This window comes from Triturus cristatus, chromosome 5_1 (genome assembly GCF_964204655.1).
Source record: "Triturus cristatus chromosome 5_1, aTriCri1.1, whole genome shotgun sequence".
NCBI classification, from domain to species: domain Eukaryota; kingdom Metazoa; phylum Chordata; class Amphibia; order Caudata; family Salamandridae; genus Triturus; species Triturus cristatus.
Window position 1 is genome coordinate 414,751,012 of NC_140587.1, and position 19,151 is coordinate 414,770,162.

A 19,151-nucleotide genomic window follows, 5' to 3' on the forward strand; every position below is an offset into this window, starting at 1 on the left:
CGGTACTAATAGGATGAATTAATTGCCCAAGCAGTCCTCAATTGATAAACTGGGGAGGAACTTTTGTCTGTAGTGTGGAAAAAAACATATATATTTAAACGCAATTCTGACATGGTGGAAATAATAATTACTTCTTTGTTATGAAATGCTTTGCTTCCTTGTTTGTGAAAATATATGTTACACCAGAGGCAATTTTATTTCTAAGGGGGGTCCAGCATACAGAAATACCCCAAACTTGTTACCTGTTTTGTTATGGTTTGATGACGTGCATCTTACAATGCCTCCTGTTGAAGCCATTAGATTATACATATGTGATGTATAACACTGTTCTCTGTGGTTCTTTCTTAATGGCTAAAGGGGATTCTAGAGGCTGGTGTTTGGAAACAAAGTAAACCCAAATTTGAAGACTCGTTCTACAACAAAACAGAAGAGGCACACCTTTTAGTACAAAAAGTGTGGTCATGTAAGCTTGTGTTCTGTTGAATACTGCATTTAACAGAAAACATCTCTAAGCATGTGCACACTTGGTGTAACAAATACTATTTTAGTACTGTACTTGGTCTGCACAGTGTTAATGACATAGGCCCACATTACAAGCTAAGGGCTAAATTCCACTATTTTCTTTGCACAGGGATCAGAATTGCAAGTTGTGGAATAATTTCCACACCTCACAGTTTTTCCCTGATAAATTCTTAAATTGACCGATTTTACATGCAATGCCTCATTTTAAATGTGAAAACAAAGTAAGAGGTATTTGCCACAAGTAGGAGGTATTTGCCACATGTGGTAAATACCTCACTCTGGGGGCAGCGCTTAATTAGTAAAATAATAAGAGTTGGTGCCCAAAGCACTGCTCGGATGCCCATGGCCGGTGCTATTAAGTATCAGAGCTCTGAAAACCAAGGCTGCATTGTCCTGAATTCACCTCAGGCTTCTTTAATCCACTGCCAGGCACTCCCTGCCCCTTTATCTCTCTCTTGCAGGCTTCTGCTTTCTGTCTTTGTGGCAGGTTTTCCTTCTTTCCCTCTCTTGCTCATGGGATATATCTGATGAGGAAAAATAATTGCTGGTGCCCCTCCACCGACAACAACGAAGCACTCCCTCAGAAAGTATGAGCCTCACCAGAAGTCGTTTCTGCAAATCTGTGTTTTACCAAAGGTTCCTATTGGAGATAGGGAAGGTAGCCATTTCTGTAGAGTTTTATGTAGCGCAAAGCCAGTTGTGTTCCACACGGACATACCTGTTTTTGTTTGGCACGGGGAGATTAAGTGATTTGCCTAAAATCACAGAACATTGAGCGTCCCTGCCGAGACTCGAACCTGGTTGCCGAGACTCGAACCTGGTTACCCAGTTCCGAGGTCGGCCGCCCTAACCGTTAGGCCACATTCTCTCATCGTTACTGTGAGATGCAGGGGCACTGTGTGCTGCCTCACCGCCCGTTATGTCACTCGGGTACAAGAATCAAAAGGAATGGAGGAGTGGAGGCAGTCTAACTACTGCACTGTAGGGAGGAGCCTTGCAGTCTCGTAAAACATGGCGCAGCGGCAGCCACAGGAGAGCCAACATTGCCCACCCAGGGACCCTGCTGTATCTTTGAGGGTCGCAGCTCGACCAAGAGGTATAGGGATCTCCAAGAATCTGCCCAAGTAGGTCGAGGTTACCCACTAAAAACAGCGGAGTCACTCACAGAGAAGACGGCTCCACTGCCAGGGGTCATCAAGACACTCTAGCGCTCCCAGGATGGAGCAGATGATCACAGGAACAGCAGGGCAGGTGTCTGCAGCTTTCTGCCGCATCTGTCTTTGGCGACCCTGGGGTAGCTGACCCCAGCAGCAGCCTTGAGGATTGCACGGCAACTGTGGTACACAAGGCAGGATTCGTTGCGGACGCGCTTAGACTCAGTAAGGTGAGCTGAGTATTTGTAACAGTACGTTAGGAGCGCCTGGTAAAGGGTTCCTGCCTTTTGTTGTAGCTTGAAACTGTTGTAGCTTGAAACTGTTAAGAGCGCCTGGAAAAGGGCTCATTAATCACGCTTTATTTTGCAAATTGAATCATTGTACTTTGTACTTTGTGACGTTTTAACCCACCACCCTTTTACAACCTTTTAAATATATTTTGCGCCGCGCACTCACCCATTCAGGAGCACATAATCCCCGTTCCACCACCGATTATTCGGATTGAGTGGAGGGATCACGTGCAACAGGAAGGGCCCGGCACTTCCGGTTAGCCATCCAATCAGCTGCTGGCATATACACTTCAAAGCCAGATGCAAAGCGCAACGCGCAGCGGACGCGCTTAGACTCAGTAAGGTGAGCTGAGTATTTGTAACAGTACGTTAGGAGCGCCTGGTAAAGGGTTCCTGCCTTTTGTTGTAGCTTGAAACTGTTGTAGCTTGAAACTGTTAAGAGCGCCTGGAAAAGGGCTCATTAATCACGCTTTATTTTGCAAATTGAATCATTGTACTTTGTACTTTGTGACGTTTTAACCCACCACCCTTTTACAACCTTTTAAATATATTTTGCGCCGCGCACTCACCCATTCAGGAGCACATAATCCCCGTTCCACCACCGATTATTCGGATTGAGTGGAGGGATCACGTGCAACAGGAAGGGCCCGGCACTTCCGGTTAGCCATCCAATCAGCTGCTGGCATATACACTTCAAAGCCAGATGCAAAGCGCAACGCGCAGCGGACGCGCTTAGACTCAGTAAGGTGAGCTGAGTATTTGTAACAGTACGTTAGGAGCGCCTGGTAAAGGGTTCCTGCCTTTTGTTGTAGCTTGAAACTGTTGTAGCTTGAAACTGTTAAGAGCGCCTGGAAAAGGGCTCATTAATCACGCTTTATTTTGCAAATTGAATCATTGTACTTTGTACTTTGTGACGTTTTAACCCACCACCCTTTTACAACCTTTTAAATATATTTTGCGCCGCGCACTCACCCATTCAGGAGCACATAATCCCCGTTCCACCACCGATTATTCGGATTGAGTGGAGGGATCACGTGCAACAGGAAGGGCCCGGCACTTCCGGTTAGCCATCCAATCAGCTGCTGGCATATACACTTCAAAGCCAGATGCAAAGCGCAACGCGCAGCGGACGCGCTTAGACTCAGTAAGGTGAGCTGAGTATTTGTAACAGTACGTTAGGAGCGCCTGGTAAAGGGTTCCTGCCTTTTGTTGTAGCTTGAAACTGTTGTAGCTTGAAACTGTTAAGAGCGCCTGGAAAAGGGCTCATTAATCACGCTTTATTTTGCAAATTGAATCATTGTACTTTGTACTTTGTGGCGTTTTAACCCACCACCCTTTTACAACCTTTTAAATATATTTTGCGCCGCGCACTCACCCATTCAGGAGCACATAATCCCCGTTCCACCACCGATTATTCGGATTGAGTGGAGGGATCACGTGCAACAGGAAGGGCCCAGCACTTCCGGTTAGCCATCCAATCAGCTGCTGGCATATACACTTCAAAGCCAGATGCAAAGCGCAACGCGCAGCGGACGCGCTTAGACTCAGTAAGGTGAGCTGAGTATTTGTAACAGTACGTTAGGAGCGCCTGGTAAAGGGTTCCTGCCTTTTGTTGTAGCTTGAAACTGTTGTAGCTTGAAACTGTTAAGAGCGCCTGGAAAAGGGCTCATTAATCACGCTTTATTTTGCAAATTGAATCATTGTACTTTGTACTTTGTGACGTTTTAACCCACCACCCTTTTACAACCTTTTAAATATATTTTGCGCCGCGCACTCACCCATTCAGGAGCACATAATCCCCGTTCCACCACCGATTATTCGGATTGAGTGGAGGGATCACGTGCAACAGGAAGGGCCCGGCACTTCCGGTTAGCCATCCAATCAGCTGCTGGCATATACACTTCAAAGCCAGATGCAAAGCGCAACGCGCAGCGGACGCGCGCAGCGGGCGCGCCGCCGGCGCGCCGAAGGCGCGCCAAAGGCAAGCCCGTCTGCGCCCGTCCGCGCCTGGACCGCGCCTAGCGCCCCCCCCCCCTGATCCTCTCAGGCCAGCCCAGCCACCCGCTTCGCTAATATATACCAGAAAACAGTTGCTAAACATCAAGATTATATCCAAGAACTCACAAAGGTGTCCCCGTAACTCCTACATACCCCCTGAAGTGCTAATGCCATGCAACAACTGCACACGTAACTCTTGCTTACCACTATCTATGTCCATGGATTCATCGACCAACCCTACTAAAAACCATAGGGTCACAGCGGCGCTCATCAATGTCCGCTCCTTACCTAAGCACAAATACGAAATTCTTGCTTTTCTCGAGAACCACAAATTGGATCTTCTATTTCTAACCGAGACCTGGGCCGATCCATCATCAGGGCCTGACTTTGCTACCGTAACCCCTAACGACTTTTCAGTTAAAAGACTGGACAGAGTCAATAAAAGAGGCGGAGGTATAGCCCTGATACATCGTGATATTTATAATATCAAAATAGATCCTATACTCATCAATGGCTGCGAAGCTTTTTCTTTTGCCATATCACTTACTAAAGCATACACATTCAAAGGTATATTATTATACCGCCCTCCCGGCTCTCGATCAGATTTCCTCTCATCTATAGCGGCCCTAATAGAGCCCTCTGCAGGAGAAGCTGATTTCACTATCTTAGGTGATTTCAATTTTCACCTTGAATCTAATAATGATGAAAATACATCTGCCTTACTTTCAGATCTCAATTCTATTGAACTCTCTCAGTTAATAAACAAACCGACTCATACTGCCGGTCACACTCTTGATGGACTGTTTACCAACAATAAATATATCTCTCTAGGAAACATCCTCCCCTTAACATGGTCTGACCACTTTGCAATTCTTTTTAATATTAACACCGTACATAGACCACCCAATCAGACCTCCACTTTCTCGAAGGTTAACTTTAAAGCATGGAACAGCATCTCCCCAGATAATATCAAATCGCATCTGAAAGATACACATCAAGACCTCCCTGAAAATCCTGAGCACGCAGCAATGCTCTACACACAATGGCTTCGCTCAGCCGTTGAGACGCTTGTCCCTACAAAAAACACCTCCAAAAATCGTAAAACTCCCTCTGCTCCCTGGTTTTCAGAGAATTTAAGGTTGGTTAGGCAGAAATGTCGAAACCTGGAACGCCTCTGGCGCAGAAATTATGATAGCGCAGCTAAAATTCAGTATAAGGAAGCACTTTCCAATTACAAAAAATTATTAATAACAGAAAAAAGTAAATTTTATACTGATCAAATTGAAGCATCTCAAGACTCCACGAAGCAACTGTATAAAGTTGTTACCAAATTATCAGGATTAAACACACCCCCGTCAGTAACACCTACCCAAATTCTCTGTGACAATCTTGCCAGTTTTTTTCAGAATAAGGTAATGGACATTTACTCCAGTTTCTCTGCACAAACCACTATGTCTATTATGGACCTCTCCCCATACAATAGTCCAGCATCCCAAAAGAAGAATCAGGTTCCTCCTCCCTCCTTTTCAGAATTTAAAAAAATCACAAACGAACACATAACTGACCTCATTCTTAAATCCAAATCTGGATCTCCCAATGATCCTTGCCCACCCACTATAATAAAAACCATTGCAGAAACCATAGCCCCAGAACTAACAAAAATTTGTAACTCTATGTTTGAAACTGGAATATTCCCCTCCATCTGGAAAGAAACAATAATCAGACCTCTTTTAAAAAAACCCAACCTTGACCCTCCGACTGTTGTAACTACAGACCCATAGCAGGTCTCCCTCTTCCAGCTAAAATCATAGAAAAGGTGATGAACACTCAGCTGGCCGAATACATCGAAAACAACAACTGTCTAGATGAAACCCAATTTGGATTCAGGAAAGGGCATGGAACGGAGACAGCGCTTATTAAAACAGCTGATGAAATACGTACAACTATGGATAAGGGTGGAGCTGCAATTCTGGTGCTGTTGGATCTCTCAGCTGCATTTGATACGGTGGATCATTCAACCCTCATTAACCGTATATCAGCCATAGGAATCAAAGATAAAGCCAAGGCCTTATTAGCCTCCTTTCTAGACAATCGCTCACAACAAGTTAAATTGGGAAGCTTCCTCTCACCTCCCTTTTCCCAACCATGTGGTGTCCCGCAGGGCTCATCATTGAGCCCTACGCTGTTTAATCTTTATGTTGCTGACCTTGCTAAAATCATAAAATCGCACGATCTGCGACTCTCATCATATGCTGATGACACCCAAATTGTCATTGAAATATACGAAAATGGAAACATCACTGCAGACAATTTTAAAAAAGGAATGTCCACCATTTGCACCTGGATGTCAAGAAATTGTCTAAAACTAAACTCTGACAAAACGGAGGTGATGATTTTTGGAAAACCTCTCCCCAGCTGGTCATCCTCCTGGTGGCCTGAGGAATTAGGCTCCCCCCCGGTTCCGGTCACCAGAGTAAAAAACCTTGGAGTTTTATTTGACGACAGACTAACATTCATGCCACACGCTAATTATATCACCTCATCCTCATTCTACACCATCAGAATGATAAAGAAGCTTCTACCCTATCTTCCTCCTAGCGCAGGAAAAACTCTTATCAGTACCCTTGTCATGTCTAGAATAGACTATTGTAATGGACTATTTATAAACGCACAAGAAAAAGTCCAAAAAAAGTTACAAATGGTACAGAATGCCGCGGCTAGGATTCTCTCGGGCACTCCTAAATTTAAACCAATTTCAGGAGTCATTCGACAGCTTCATTGGCTGCCTATCAAAAGCAGATCCAAATTTAAGGCATTATGTATAGCCTATAAGTCAATCCACGGCTCAGGACCTGAATTCCTTAGGAGAAGCTTTTGCCAGTACAGACCTATCAGGAATCTACGCTCTAGCTCTAATCAGCTGCTTACGGTCCCTAGAACCAAGAAAGCCACCTGGGGCGATAAGAGATTCATCGTGGCAACAACCAAACTCTGGAATGAACTTCCGCTACATATTAAGAGTGCCTCCACTCTTTTATCTTTTCGGAAGTACATAAAAACATGGTTATTCAAATAATTTTCTTCGTCTCACCTGTCTGACTGTTTCTAATCTGTCCAATAGCGCCGAGACACCTCCGGGTAGTTGTGCGCTTAATAAATCGCCTAAATAAAAATAAATAAAAATAAATAAATCCATAGCTCCCACAGTGAAACATTGCTACAGACAGGAGGTTACTATAGCTTTGATTGACTGACTGTGGTAAATTATAAATGTCATGCTCTCTGGTCTGGCCAAATGCGCTGTTTTTTTTGGTGAGGGAGTCTTGGTAAGGCAAAAGCCTTAGGTTCATGTTAAAAACTCTACATCTGGTTTAACAAACATAAAGTATTTTCGTAGGATTGGCCAAATTTACTGTCCATATCTGTAGGTGGAGACCTTATGTTCATGTTTTCCCAATTAGTTAGGTGTGTCTACCCCTCTGCGTGGTCTTCCTAGGCAGAGACCTGGTCATAAAGCTTGTAGATCCGTTTAAAAATGTGAATGAAAAGGCAGTTGTCTTTTACTATAGATTGAGATCACCTTGACAAATTCTGTAGGACTACGTGTGTTGATCATGAAGGGTTTATGTTATTCAGTCAGTCAGTCAGTCAAAAAAGTCTTTATTCGATTTGCATCATAAAAGACATACTACACATATTAGACAATTCGACTATAAGACAATTCATGTACAATACAAAAATAGACTGTAAAACCTTTAAAATAGTAAATAAAATAGTAGGTAAAAATGATCACATCATGTTAAAAAATACAATAAAGTGCAAAGAGAGAGACGTGCCGTTTATGCCATGGACCAAAGTAGATACTATTGTGCGGCAGCAAAGAACACAGGTTATGGCTTCAATTTCTTGGCCCTAAGGATCCATGCCCAACTAATAAATTTAGCAACACCAATTACTATAGGAGTGGAAGTATCGGTTTTCAAAATTCTACTAGCGACCTGTGCAGAACGAGTGCTCATTAGTCTGCATGCAGGTCGAAGCCAGATACGTCTAGGAAGTTGATAAGTTGGGCAACAAAAAAGGAAGTGGTCCATGGTTTCAATCTTGTCAACACAGAATGGGCATTTATCACTACCAAGAGGACTCCAACTTTTGGTGAGTCCTCGCAGTGGTAGAGCGCCCACTCTGAACTGGTGATACAACTTACGATCTAAAAACTTCAAGATGGTATCCCAGTAACTTTCATAGACAGAGTCCTCCTTAAAAACTAGGAAAGAAGCAGTCATTGTGGAACCTGTAAGGGAAACACATCTCCTATTCTTAATGTAATTCCAATACGCAACCTTAAGCACCTTTTTTGCCGGGAAGACTTCTGTATCAGGGTTAACCCATAGATCACGCATCCCGAGATCATATAGCAGGGTTTTGATGCTAGACAACCAGGGAATCCTATGAGACCCCTCCAACCCTTTGATCTCCAGAAGGGCTTTTGCATAGTTAGATAGTTCGGGGGTTGTCCACAAGCGGCGCCAGAACGCCAGGGGTCTATACCCTGCGCAGTCCTCTATAGGCTGAATTCCCAGGTCAAACAAGAGAGGGATGCGTGGAGTGGATTGGGGAAGCCCAATAGCTGACCGGAGGAATTTATTCTGGGCAGTTATCAATTTGGACAAATTATTAAAGCCCCAAATCTCAGCTCCATATAAAATTGCAGGTAAAATCTTGGAGCCGTAGATCTTCATGAGTGGGGCTATTGGCTTTGTTAAAGAGTGTTTGTGCTCTTTCAACAAGGCTCCTCCCAATTGGGCATGCTTGAGTGCGAGAAGATCCAGCTGGTGAGACCAGCTGCACGTCTCGCTAAAAGTGACTCCAAGATAAGTAAATACAGCCGTTTGGGATAAGTTGACTCCACCCAAACACACCTCCGCCTTAACCCGCCGAGGGCCACGAAAAACCATAAACTTGGTCTTCCCAACGTTTATTTCCAACTCATGCTCGCGGCAAAAGATCTCGAAGCGAGACAGGGCCAGCTGCAGTCCCTGTCTCGTCCTCGAGATCAAAAGAGTGTCATCCGCGAACATGAGCAGGGGAATCTTCATTCCTGCCAATGAAGGTGCATCTGTAGGGCTATTTAAGAAGTAGTTTACAACCCCATTGATAAATAAAGAAAACAGGGTGGGTGCGAGTACACACCCTTGTCGTACACCTTTGGAAACTTTAAATCTATCGGTCAGTTCCCCGGGTTTACCCCATCGGACACGGGCGTACGTATTTTCATGTATGGTGACCAAAAAAGAAACCAGATCTTTTGGCATGCCCATGTCCAAGAGAACTTTCCATAGCTTGTCCCTCGGCACAAGGTCAAACGCAGACCTTAAGTCTACAAAGGCTGCATACAATTTACCTCCCCCCAGAAAGACAACCTTCCAATACAGAAGTACTACCCTGAATACTTGGTCCAGGGTCCCAGTGTGGGACCGAAACCCTGCCTGAAGTGGAGACAGCACGTCAAAGTCAGACATCCAAATTTGGATACGACCGAGTACGAGGCGGGCAATAATTTTTTGTACTGCGTCTATTAGACTAATGGGTCTGTAGTTGCCCGGGGCAGAGCGATCGCCTTTCTTATATATCGGCAGTATCTCTGCCCCGAGCCACGAGTCAGGGACTACAGCACCACCCGCAAGGGCGTTAGCCAGGAGGGTCAAGTAGGGAATCCATACATCTTGTTCCTGAATAAATAGGTCAGGAGGGATACAGTCAGGTCCTGGGGCTTTACCACTCTTAATCGAGCGTAGGACTAACTTGGTTTCATCAGTGGTAAATTTTAATGTATTTTCAACAACTAGAGGACAAGAGAACTGCCTGTCCGTTAAAGCACCAACCTTAAATTGTTCCTCAAAATACGCTACCCATTGTTGTGGTTCTACTTGATTAGAGGGGCGAATATCCGAGGGGGAGTTACCCCATTTAAGGAGATGCCAGAATTGGACCATGTTGCGATCATGACAAGCCTGATATAAATCCCTCCAACGCTCTTCATCCCAATTTTGCTTGGCCTTGTGTTGGGCATTTTTGTAAACAAGTCTACACTTTTGGATGATAGAAAGAGAGCCTGATTTAATGGCCTCTTTCAGGGCACTTTGAGCCATTCTGCAATCCTTGTTGAACCATGTACGTGGTCTCAACTCTTTACCCCTACCGGTGGCGGGTTGGCTTTTCACAAAAAAAGTTTTGAGCTCCGCAAAGAGATTGTTGTGGGAATCCCGGATGTTGTCCTTAATCAAGTTTTGGGATTCCATTTTATTAAGTGTGACCAGGGTATTGTTGATTAATTCCCTGATGGCCACACGTGAAGATTCACAGGTGGCAATCTTCGGCCATCTCACCCTTCTAAGATCGTTGGTAACAATGACATCTATAGGGGAACTGCCATCTGGATAGGTAGGGGAGGCTGCAAAGGTATTAACCTTGATACACAGTGCAAGGGGATTGTGATCACTCTCGACTCTACTTACTACCACCATGTCGTCTATGAGTGGCCACAAATCCAAGCTGGCTAATATATAATCAATTCGGCTCCCTGACCTACCATTGTCAAATGTAAACCTCCCCATCCTGTCAGATTTAGTTCGCCCATTTACTGCTCTCATGCCTTGATTTAAACATAAACCCTTCATAAAGAGAGCAGCTTGAGACCATTTGTTAACTGGTTCTAGCTCCAACATGGGAACACCCCAGGATGAGTCTTCTTCCTCGGTGAAGTCCCCACAATCGGCCCCCAATGGCTCAAAACAAACATTGAAATCTCCAGCCACAATCTTGTACGTGAACATAGAAGCAGTCTCCAGAAAATTCTCCAGTAATAGACAAGTGGGAGAGCACTTGCCTCCCGGGAGACCTCTTACATAGATGTTAATTATAAGAAAATCGGGGCCGCTACAAGATTTGACCCTGATTATCAAAATATCAGGACTATCAATTGGAACCTCTGACACAGTAACACCTTCACATTGACGGATCCAGGTGGTTAAGCCCCCCATGGGTCTGCCTCTATGGCTCTTAACAGCAGGTTTGTGGAAATTCAAAAACCCTGTACGAAAGTGAGGATACAGTGCCCAAGTCTCCTGAAATGTCCAAATTTCGAACTCATCCATAAAGTCAGCCCAATCAGGGATCTCGAGCCTTGACCCCAGCCCTGCAATATTCCAGGAGCCCAATTTTAATGTAGACTTCTCGACCCTGGTTTCAGCTGCTTGACCCGAGGCATGATGAGAATCGAACGTTTCAACAGGTGGTGTCAAGATGTGATCAGGTGAGATAATCAAACAGGAACGATCTTTAGGGGGGGGTGTCTTGATCATAAAGTCGTGGCTCAGATGACAATAAGGACCCACCAACCCTAGGGCAAGCACTGGGGTACGCAGGGAGCCATCCATGTGTCAATCATTATCCTCCAGTGTAGAAAGAATATCAAAGCGGTTGGAAGTCGCAAGGGGCATGTCAGATCTGACGGGAAATGTTGGTAAATTACAATTTTCTCGTAAGGGTTGTAAAAAGCCTGGCCTATAAAAGAAGCCCAAAGGGAGGATCTTAATTGTGTTAGGGGCATGGGGGAGGTGGTGGGCAGCTTCCAGTATGTACTTGACTAGGGCAGGTGACCTGAAGCTTAACACAACACAATCCCCAGGAAAAGACTTGTGGGACTGACCGATCCAATTAATACGTCTAACCATATTGAAGTCATCAAATAGGGCCTTACTGTTACCAATTTTGGAACTCAAGTAGTGAAGGGATTTATTCTTGAGGTTGGACCAATGTTCGTAAGATCCTTCCGTAAGATCCTTCCAGGAGTGGAGGAACATTTGCCAGGATAATCGTGTAAGGGGTGGCTTGGGGGGAAGGTGTAGACTAGTGGGGGGTGGAGAGAGCCCCGCTCCCACCCCTTCAGTACCAACCCTGTTGATTTGCGAGGGGCGTCTTTGCAGGTCATGGCGAGTATAAATACTCCTGTCGGTAACAGCAGCATGACCTGGGGCGGTAACGTTCTCTTCCCCTATGGATGGTAGCAAAGGCATTACCCCCACTGGTCTTGATGGTCTTGGGCTACCAGCCTCGTTAGGTACCTCCACTGACAACACCCTGTTCGATGGCAAGGGGGGCCCTGGGACTAACTTTATGTTATTACTATATGCCTGTTTAGGTGTATTAGTAGTTATATAGGCTCCGGCTTCCATACGGAACAGGGTCAAGACTGATTTGCATATGGCTGAGTCAAAACTGGGGTTGCGTGATGAGCAAAAGAACGATGGATCAAACCCAGATCCTTGAGACTGGGGGTGATGTTTGCATTGTTCAGCATTCCGTCCATCAATTTTTCCTTTTGCATTTGATTATTATGAAATCCGTTTATTGGCATTTCGTTGATATAGACATAACACGTGTCAGAAATGGAACATCTCACAGGCAATGAGTCAGTTACTCGGAGGATTCCCCGCTAATTGTGAGTACAGCGAACCACAGGATCAACCTCCACCCCCATGTGCAAAGAAAGATAAACTGATAGGTCTCAGGACCACCGCCCACATTTAAACAAATCCATAGAACAACAAAAAGAAAGAGGCAAAACAACAGAAGCCCCAGCACAACAGCAGCAGCAGGTTCGGTCTTCGACCACGTGACCCCCAAGGTACCTCCCCCAGTCCACCCCTCCCCACCCGGTCCCCACCTCTCGTTACATACAGTTCTATTAAAGGCAATTGTCAATGTCCGCACTCCTGCCCGGCTCGACGAGGACCTCCACACCAGTCTCCAAATTGGATCCCCCGGGCTCACCTCCGTTCCCCTCCTCCTCAGGGAGTGCCTCCGCAGTACTTGCCCCACAGAGTCCCAGGGCATCCCCATCCAGCTGCATCAGGGCCTGCAAGTGTACATCCCACTGGTTCGCTATAGGCGTGCGTCTAAGGCCCAACGTTTCTTCCCGCAAAAGGGCCGTACCCTCCGCCCCCGCCCACACCAGCAGGGAACTCCGCCACGCCTGCGCCCGGGGGGGCTCAGCCGCCTTCCAGCGCTTAGTGATTAACCGCTTCGCCACGATCAGACCCAGGTCAAGGAAGCGACAGGCAACCTTCGTGGGGGGAGTTCTACGAAACAAGTGTAACAAACAGGCCGGCCATTCCCACAGCGCCAGCAGGCCGGCACATTTACTTAACGCTCCATGCACCGTCCGCCAATACGAGTCTAGTGCTGGACAACTCCATAACATGTGCACCAGTCCCGCATCCAGAGCCTTGCAGCGTGGGCAGTCCGCGTGATGGAAATAGCGGTTGATAGAGTCGGGAGTGAGATATGCTCTGTGTAGTATAAAGTACTGAATTTGGCGAAACCGCAAGTTCCTGGGAACCCGCGTGGGTCCCCGTAGTGCATCCCTCCATTCCTTGTCGGCCATGGGGCGATCCAAATCCGCTTCCCATTTACCACGCAAAGGAGACAGGTCCATCGCCACCTGTGTGCGCAGGGAGGCCGCGAACCAACGAATCATGTGACTGCCCCGTCCCATGACATGGAGGTACTGCATCATGGGGTGTTGTGCCGGCTCCTCCTGAAGAGCACCCCACCGGTTCGTCAATGTCGCGAGCAGTGACGGAGGAACTGACCGACTGGTAACCCCGTCTCCTCCGCTAATTGGGCGAACGGGATAAGCGCTCCATCGCGGTAGAGGTCCCCTAGCGTGCAGATGTCCGTCGCGTGCCATTCCGTAAGCTCCGTCGAGCGCAGTGTCCCCCGACCACTAGGCGAACCCTCAATCGGCATGGCGGGAGCGTACGGTTCGTTTTACATTTGATGCTGAAAAATAAGCACTGCTCCCCAAAAATGAGTGCTGGTTGCCCCCACCGGCAAGTCAGCAACCACTGATTCAAATTAAGCACTGCCCTCGGGTAATGGTATTTACCACATGTCGTAAACACCTTATCCTATTTTCACAAACTGGTAATGAGGGTCTTAGTATTCTGGAACTTCCAGGCACAATACAAAATCATTACTTGTTGGTAGATAATATTTTAAATAAGTATATGATGAATGTGTATACTTTATTTTCGTAAGAAATCTTTGTATTTTACATAGTGCCTGGGATTTATTTTGTGATAACGTGTGCTAAAAGGACAAAATAGCTATATAATACGGCCACTCAAAATGCATCATAATGCTGCATAATATACTTTTTCTGGCCATATCATTCAGTCAACCATGCTGCATAATATGTTCTTTTCCGATGCTGCATAATTTCAGTGTTCCTGCTTATAGACGCCTGTATTGGTAGTCTCAGCAGAGAGGCACTGAACTGAATAGGCATAGAATCAGTACTGCGATCTTATTCTCTCATGGTGGAATGGACATTAGGTGTAAAATCGAGTTTAGTAGCCTTGGTCTGTCACTCTAGTGGTGAGCTGAGGCACACGTGCGGCTACTGTAAATACAACTTGCGCGGTTGCTGTTATGCTGGCCACGTGCCTTTGCTGTTCTTGTTTGTGCATGAAGAAACTTCGTAGCAGCACTCCCCAAACTGTACCTGCTTATGTGTGGAAAAGGATGAATGGAGCGAACGACAAAAATAATATAAACGGAAAGAAAACTGGAGACGCAACATACAAAAGAATATTTTCGATCTCTGTGTGATGTGCAGTTCAGTTGCTTCAATCCTTGTTAGTTCAGTGGGTTCACAGGTGGCTGCAGGGACCCTCGTGCAGCCTGCTGCTCACAGATTCCAAGCTTATCTAAATAAATCCGAAAACTCGGCGGGTAAATGCTTTTGTTGCAGAGATCGGCGGCTACACCGCAGTGCGGACATTGTGATCCCACTGGGAACCCGCAGGTTCCAACCCGAGATATTCCCCTCCAATCAAACGCGCCGACTATGGGACATTCTGTGACAGGTGATTACAAATTGAAAGCTCACATTTTGTCGATGTGCTTCGATTTTAGGCTTTAGACATCAAATAAAATATGTTTATTAGTTTGGTGTGGAGTTGAGCCAAATATTGTATATGGTCTTACCTTTGTGTGAAAGGCTAACAAATTAGTTCCAGGATATGTTGTTATTTTATGACGCTCTGCCGCTCCTCACAGTCACTAACCACCCCCAAAACCCCACTCCGGATTGCACTCAAGTTCACAGGACAGGGCCATACTTTTTCTACACCCCTGACCCCATCCCACAACTGTCCAGATCTTTTTCTAGGCAAGTGTACAGTTTTCTCTTTCTTCAGTGTTATCTGCTGATTATTGTGTAGAAGTTCCTGTGATTCAAATGCTCTATCGTCAAAGCATGTTTTTAGTAAAAATCTTAACTTCTCTACACTGTCTCCCTTGTTTTTGTAAAACATCAGACTCAGGCCCAGCAGCCCTTCACACCAACAGACATGTACCAACACAGGCCTGGGTGGGACGGAGACAGAAAATAAGCCGCTAGCACCAAATTAAAAGTGTCCCTCATCAGCGAATCAGATACCTTAAAAAAAAGTGTCTCACAGTTGCCAATCAGGGCTAAAGTCCGAGCTGAAGGTGTGTTGGAAGGTATAGGAGACTGTGTGCATTTGTGCCTGCCCTCGCATGGTAATATCAGCGGAATCAGCAGTCAAAACGGGCCAGTAGAGAGCAGACCATAAAACAGGCCTACACACAGCCAAAAAAAAACACAACCCAAGGCATACACTAATCTGTCAGGCCGGCCCTTCAATTCAGGCACTGCCAGATTGCCCTGCATGCTAGCGACCTTGCTACATGGCGACATTGGGGCAGTGTTTCAGGTTTATTCCTTATCACCGCAGGGTGCAGAAAGTCCATGCTCCTAATGCGCTCTCAAAACACAGGCGGTGTTCCCAACAACGAAAACGCAATCAGCTGAGCGTCGTCATTTAAATGTTTCTAGTTTCCCCCACCTGCAACACCCCACCCCCACCCCCACCCAAAGACTGTGAATTGGCCTCGCCTGCCCCTGCTCTCGGAATGGCCTAAGGCTGGGTTTGGGGAGGTTTGGATGTAGCGACACCGCGCGCCACGCCCTGTAGAAACCAGTGCGCTGTGACGATCACCGTCAGCGGGGAGCTTTAGAAAACAATACGTTCCACGCTGGCTGTGTTTATACGCACGTACAGCGGGAGGGGCCTCCCCTCCCCGAACTCTTGTGGGACGGGACCCTGAGCTCTACAGGTGCAGCCGGCCGCAGAAGGGAGTGAGGCGGCAGGAGTAGTAGGGAGCACAGAGAGGAGTGCCGCGGGACAGGCGTGGCAGCGCAGGGGGTGCTCCGGTGCGCGGGTCCAGGGCAGGGGGATTTCTGGCGCCGAGGCGAGTAGATTCAGGTGCATGAAACCGGGGAGGCCAGGGGATCCGAGGGCGAGTGGGTTGCCTTGTCTCAGAGGAGCAGAGCAGGTTCTGCTGCATACCAGGGAAGCAGGGTGGGTTTGGGCGCAGGTGCTGCAGTCCAGGGAGTGTGTTTGCCAGTGCACGACAAGCAGTAGAGTGTGGCTTCCCCTGAAGGGTGGTAGCATCCACTCGTGAGGTCAGAGGTAGCCCGGCCTGTATCAGCCGTCACCATGCATTTCAGCATCCCCTTCACACAGGACCTGGTGGACTCCTTCGGATCCCGCTATGTGGTAAAGTAACTACCGTAAACACTATCTGGACTTCGGACGCGCATGCTGTATTCTAGTCCTGTGTTTTGACTGACCCGGTTGTTTTCTTTTATTCCAGCTCTACTACCTGTATCTGGAGGGATTCCTGCTCTGCAAAGTGCGCTACAGTGACCTGCACAGGTGGAATGAGAAGGTATGGGACGCCGAGTCTGCTGGGCTTCCGGCCGTGTCTCTCTCGTAGCGTTACTGGCGCCCAGGAGAAGAGCTATAATTGGGGGAACAAATATACCGGGAACCCATAAATTAGGGGTCAGGGTACAGAAACGGGGGAGGGAGCAAGGGGGACATGCAATTCGTAGATCTAATGTTAAAAAAATAATCTGCCTACAGAAAGTGCAACAAGGACAAAGTGGCAGTAAATCTGTTCTGGCTTAAATGGTCACAAAGAGTGTATTTTAGAATATTTTATGAGGTTGGGTGAGGGCGGCTCTTGCTGCAAAGATCTTCGTGTGACTAGCAAATTCCAGGGGAGGACGATAATGGTAAAATGACTGGTGGTTAATGCCCTTCCGGCAGAGATCTGTGTTTATGTATAGTCACAGTTTGACGCACATGGCTGCATAAGAGGGTTATTTTCTCCTGTAAAACAAACATTTTTTGTTTTATATAGATACGCGGGAAGTTGCTTCTGACACGGATGCATTTCTTACTTGTGGTTCATACATTTCAATCCTTCTAGAATAACCGAGTGAGCTCACTGGCGCAACGAAAGTGTAGGGGGGGCCCCGCAAGGTACATGCAAGGGGCCCCTTCTGCAGATTGAGCCCGTTGCTCTTAGGCCCGACTTCTGTGCTGAGGGCCCCCCTGAAGCTCGGGGGCCCCGCACTGCGGGGGATGCGGGGGCCTGGGTTACGCCACTGAGTGAGCTAAGAACCAGCATCGAACAGCTGCATGCAAACTTCGAAGCAGTGATTAGATTTTTTTTTTTATTGCTCTGTCCCTATTATACTGCTCGTAAAAGGGTTCATTTGGATACTGATAAACACTTATTATTACAGACCACCTCCAGCACTTCGTTATGTTTTAAACGCAGCCTTCGTGTTTCTCCCGACCATGTACTCTTAACCTATAATGCCTAGCAGTGCCCCTCATTCTTTTGTAACACATCCTGTACATTTATTTTTTCACAAGTATGGTTTATTGTCGTTGTATAATGCAAGCTTGTGATGTAAATAACTCTGCATTGGGATAATTAGTGATATAAATGAGCTAAATATAAAAACAAATTAGTATGCGCTATTTATTTTTTGTCTCGCTGCTCTGGCAAGGGCTGAACAGTCACAGACCTGCCTCCTTTGTTCCTCTTGAGTACGTGTGAAGTGACATCGGGCTGCCTTCCTTTGTTTCCCTTCATTGCATTGGCATTTAGGTGAGAGGCTCACGGTAGCCCCCAGCCAGGATTATCGTCTGATTATGGTCCCTTTAATTTGGCCTTTGTTTTCAGCCCAGCTGGAAGTGAAAAAGAAGCCCCCCCCCCCCCCCCCGCTCCCGCCTGCAGGTGACTGCTCTGGATGTAAAGCAGCCACTGTGCGGGCAGTGCTCGGTGTGTCCTGGTGCCCTTACACTGGGACACATTTATCATAGTTCACGGGGGCCAGCCGACTCCCAGGGCAGGGTCAATGATAACTGCTGGCTCGGGCTAGGCCCCCCTCATTTCCCGTACTTACGAGGGGCGGTGCCTCGGTGTCTGCTCGCGTGTGACTGAGAGGAGACGGGCCTAGATCCATTGTGTCTCCACTCAAGGAGATGCTCACGTCATGCAAACCAGTTACAGGACAACTTTTTATAACCACAACATTGAGAAGTATTTTGAGGGAGTTCAATTAGCTTGGCCCAAGCTTCAGTGCAGATACTAAGTAAGGTAACAGTCTGGAAATATACGTTTTAATACGCAAGAATGAGAACATGCGGTAACAAAGAGAATAGTAGCATACCGGATGTATCCACATTTGTTGTTTTAACCAGTAAATTGTCATGAGTGTGCTTGTTTATTTGAGATGGAGTTTTTCGGTCTACGAGCAATTCCTTTCTGGTCAAGCATTGTTACTGACGAGTTACGGTGTAACCTGTAGCTAAAACCCTCTCATCTTGCTCTTAAGTTAATGACAAGACGTTCCTGACGAGTTACGGTGTAACCTGTAGCTAAAACCCTCTCATCTTGCTCTTAAGTTAATGACAAGACGTTCCTGACGAGTTACGGTGTAACCTGTAGCTAAAACCCTCTCATCTTGCTCTTAAGTTAATGACAAGACGTTCCTGAGAACTGAAGGGAATTAGTCTCCGACATTCTATCTCGAGGACCCTGTGCTTATTCACTTCCTGTTACTCTCTAGTCTAGTGTGTTAAGTTGTTTTGCATGGTAAGTTAGGATAAAGTGCAAGGCTCTTTAAGTCAGACACTGTTTTCTCTTCCCTTGGCAGGTCCCAAGGGCAGCATTTTTGCTTGTCACTTGGTTCCTGGCATGGGAGGGGGGGGGGAGGGGTGGGGTGGGATGG

The 19,151-nt window shown here is 46.7% G+C and overlaps 1 protein-coding gene across 2 annotated transcripts in view; it reads left to right on the forward strand.

The window, feature by feature from the left end:
• The first annotated feature begins 15,926 nt into the window (after window positions 1-15,926).
• SNX31 (sorting nexin 31) overlaps window positions 15,927-19,151 on the forward strand; it is a 189,441-nt gene continuing 186,216 nt past the window's right edge. The window contains exons 1-2 of one of the 2 annotated variants that reach the window (XM_085605168.1): window positions 15,927-16,617; window positions 16,715-16,789. In XM_085605168.1, the coding sequence (XP_085461294.1) occupies window positions 16,558-16,617; window positions 16,715-16,789 (135 nt within the window). In that variant the 5' untranslated portion in view covers window positions 15,927-16,557. The remainder of the gene's footprint in view (window positions 16,618-16,714; window positions 16,790-19,151) is intronic. The other variant, XM_085605167.1, reaches the window with a different exon arrangement.